Source organism: Seriola lalandi, unplaced genomic scaffold (assembly GCF_002814215.2).
Source record: "Seriola lalandi dorsalis isolate HSWRI2012SDOR001 ecotype SW California unplaced genomic scaffold, Sedor1 jcf7180001974940, whole genome shotgun sequence".
Lineage (NCBI taxonomy): Eukaryota > Metazoa > Chordata > Actinopteri > Carangiformes > Carangidae > Seriola > Seriola lalandi.
The window spans coordinates 1-1,766 of NW_019445606.1; the positions used below are offsets into that span (position 1 = coordinate 1).

At 39.4% G+C, this 1,766-nt stretch overlaps 1 protein-coding gene across 1 annotated transcript; it reads left to right on the forward strand.

Annotated features, from left to right (window-relative positions):
• The first annotated feature begins 42 nt into the window (after positions 1-42).
• On the forward strand, positions 43-1,740 carry LOC111654871 (cytosolic 5'-nucleotidase 1A-like). The gene is made up of 2 exons (XM_023406035.2): positions 43-437; positions 624-1,740. Exons 1-2 carry the CDS (start codon positions 314-316, stop codon positions 752-754), a joined length of 255 nt encoding a protein of 84 aa, XP_023261803.1. The 5' UTR covers positions 43-313; the 3' UTR covers positions 755-1,740.
• Positions 1,741-1,766: the final 26 nt, after the last annotated feature.

Consider the following 1,766-nt stretch of genomic DNA (forward strand, 5'->3'; position numbering starts at 1 on the left):
CTTGTTTCAGCCAGAGTACAGGTCTTCAGCACTGAGTTATTGTAATGTTTTGACATGAAAGTGAAGATAATAATCATTTAACATCATGTAGTATATAGAGTGTTTTGCCAAATATGTTAATCACCTATATCCGATATCGCAGCAGTTATTGGGAATGTACTATGTATTGATTTTCCATTATTGAGCAAATGCACTGGGCAGTTCAAGTGATTAAAATGTTGCAGTGTTTGTGTTGTAACCGGATGTTGAACACTCTGACACAATACCCTGGTTTCTGGTGTGAATCTCTCTCTGTCTTCTCACACAGGCGTTGATGAACGTCAACTCTCGACTGAGGGAGCTCTACCCAGACAGCGAGGAGCTGTTTGACATCGTCTTAATGACTAACAACCATGCCCAAGTCGGAGTGCGCCTCATAAACAGCATTAATCACCATGGTACGCTGTGCCCTAAACCAAACATTGCTGATTACCAGTGGCGGCTCGCCCGCTGCAGCAACAGGCTTAATCAAGAACAGCACTCAGTCTACTAATTACGCACTACAAAACAAGAAGAGCTGTTGTAGGATAATTAGAATGGGATTTCTTTCTTCACATATCTGCTACTTGCTTTCATTCTTTCAGAGTTGACCATAGAGAGATTCTGTATGACGGGAGGGAAAAGTCCCATAGGTTACCTGAAGGCCTACATGACGAACCTTTACCTCTCCAAGGACTCAGAGAAGGTCACAGAGGCCATAGAGGAAGGTGAGTAGATTACAATCAATCATGACACTGTTTTGTGTCATAAAGTGCAACACAACATCAGCCTCTCTCAGCAGCCTTCAGATGTTTCTTGCACTTCACTAATATTTACACACTAGCACGTTGACTTTGTGTTACTCATTGTCACTGTTGAGAGAAATCTGGACGCCACACTGTGCAGCAAGAAGGAACTGGTTGAAGACAAGTTGTGATTTATGGCTCCCTGTCATCTAAATACACACAAAAAAAACAGATAAGAAGCATAAAGACTCAAATTATTACAAATCTTAAATCATGAATTTATCAATATTGAGAAAAAAGTCAGTTATTCAGCAAAAATTCTGTTTCATATTTCATTGTAAACTGAATGTATTTGGGTTGATAATGAAAATGATTAATAGTCGCAATCCTACTTATATGTTCAATTATAAAATTCCCTTTTACCCATCTCAGAATGAGAGGTGTCCATGTCCCGGTCCACAGCTGCCCTCATACAGTGTATGTGATGCATGCTAACAGCTGCCTGGAGCATGCCATGTTTTCAAATGAGACTGCATCTGACCTGTGCAAGGACAGACTTCAGACCAGGCTGTAAATCGCCTGCATATTTGTTTATAACACATTTTTAGTGACAGTCTATCATCGCAGGAGATGTGTGACATTCTGACCAACAAATCTATAAAAATGTAATTTCACACGAGGAAACCATATAGACAAAGACAGAGAGAGAGAGAGTGTGTGTGTGTCATTATGTTTCTCATCCATGCTGCCATTTGAGCTGTTTTCTCATGGATACCACCATCTAATGGCTCCAGATTTATTTATAATGAGACAGAATGGGCTTGAAATAATGGGTCTTATGAAATATTTTTGCTCAGACCACAACAAGTTTACAGTTTCTATTGAGCCTTTCATTCTTACCAAGCATCAGCAATGTGTAGAATTTAGTAACTAAGTCTCAGACAAAGAAGACACAGTGTCGTCTTTTGAGTGGGAAAATTTAAAAAAATATTTTCTTTAATG

Coding starts and splice junctions, on each gene's coding strand:
- LOC111654871 (XM_023406035.2), top strand. CDS start 314: ATGAACGTCAACTCTCGACTGAGGGAGCTCTACCCAGACAGCGAGGAG. Junction 438..623: donor AAACAGCATTAATCACCATG/GTACGCTGTGCC, acceptor TCATTCTTTCAG/AGTTGACCATAGAGAGATTC.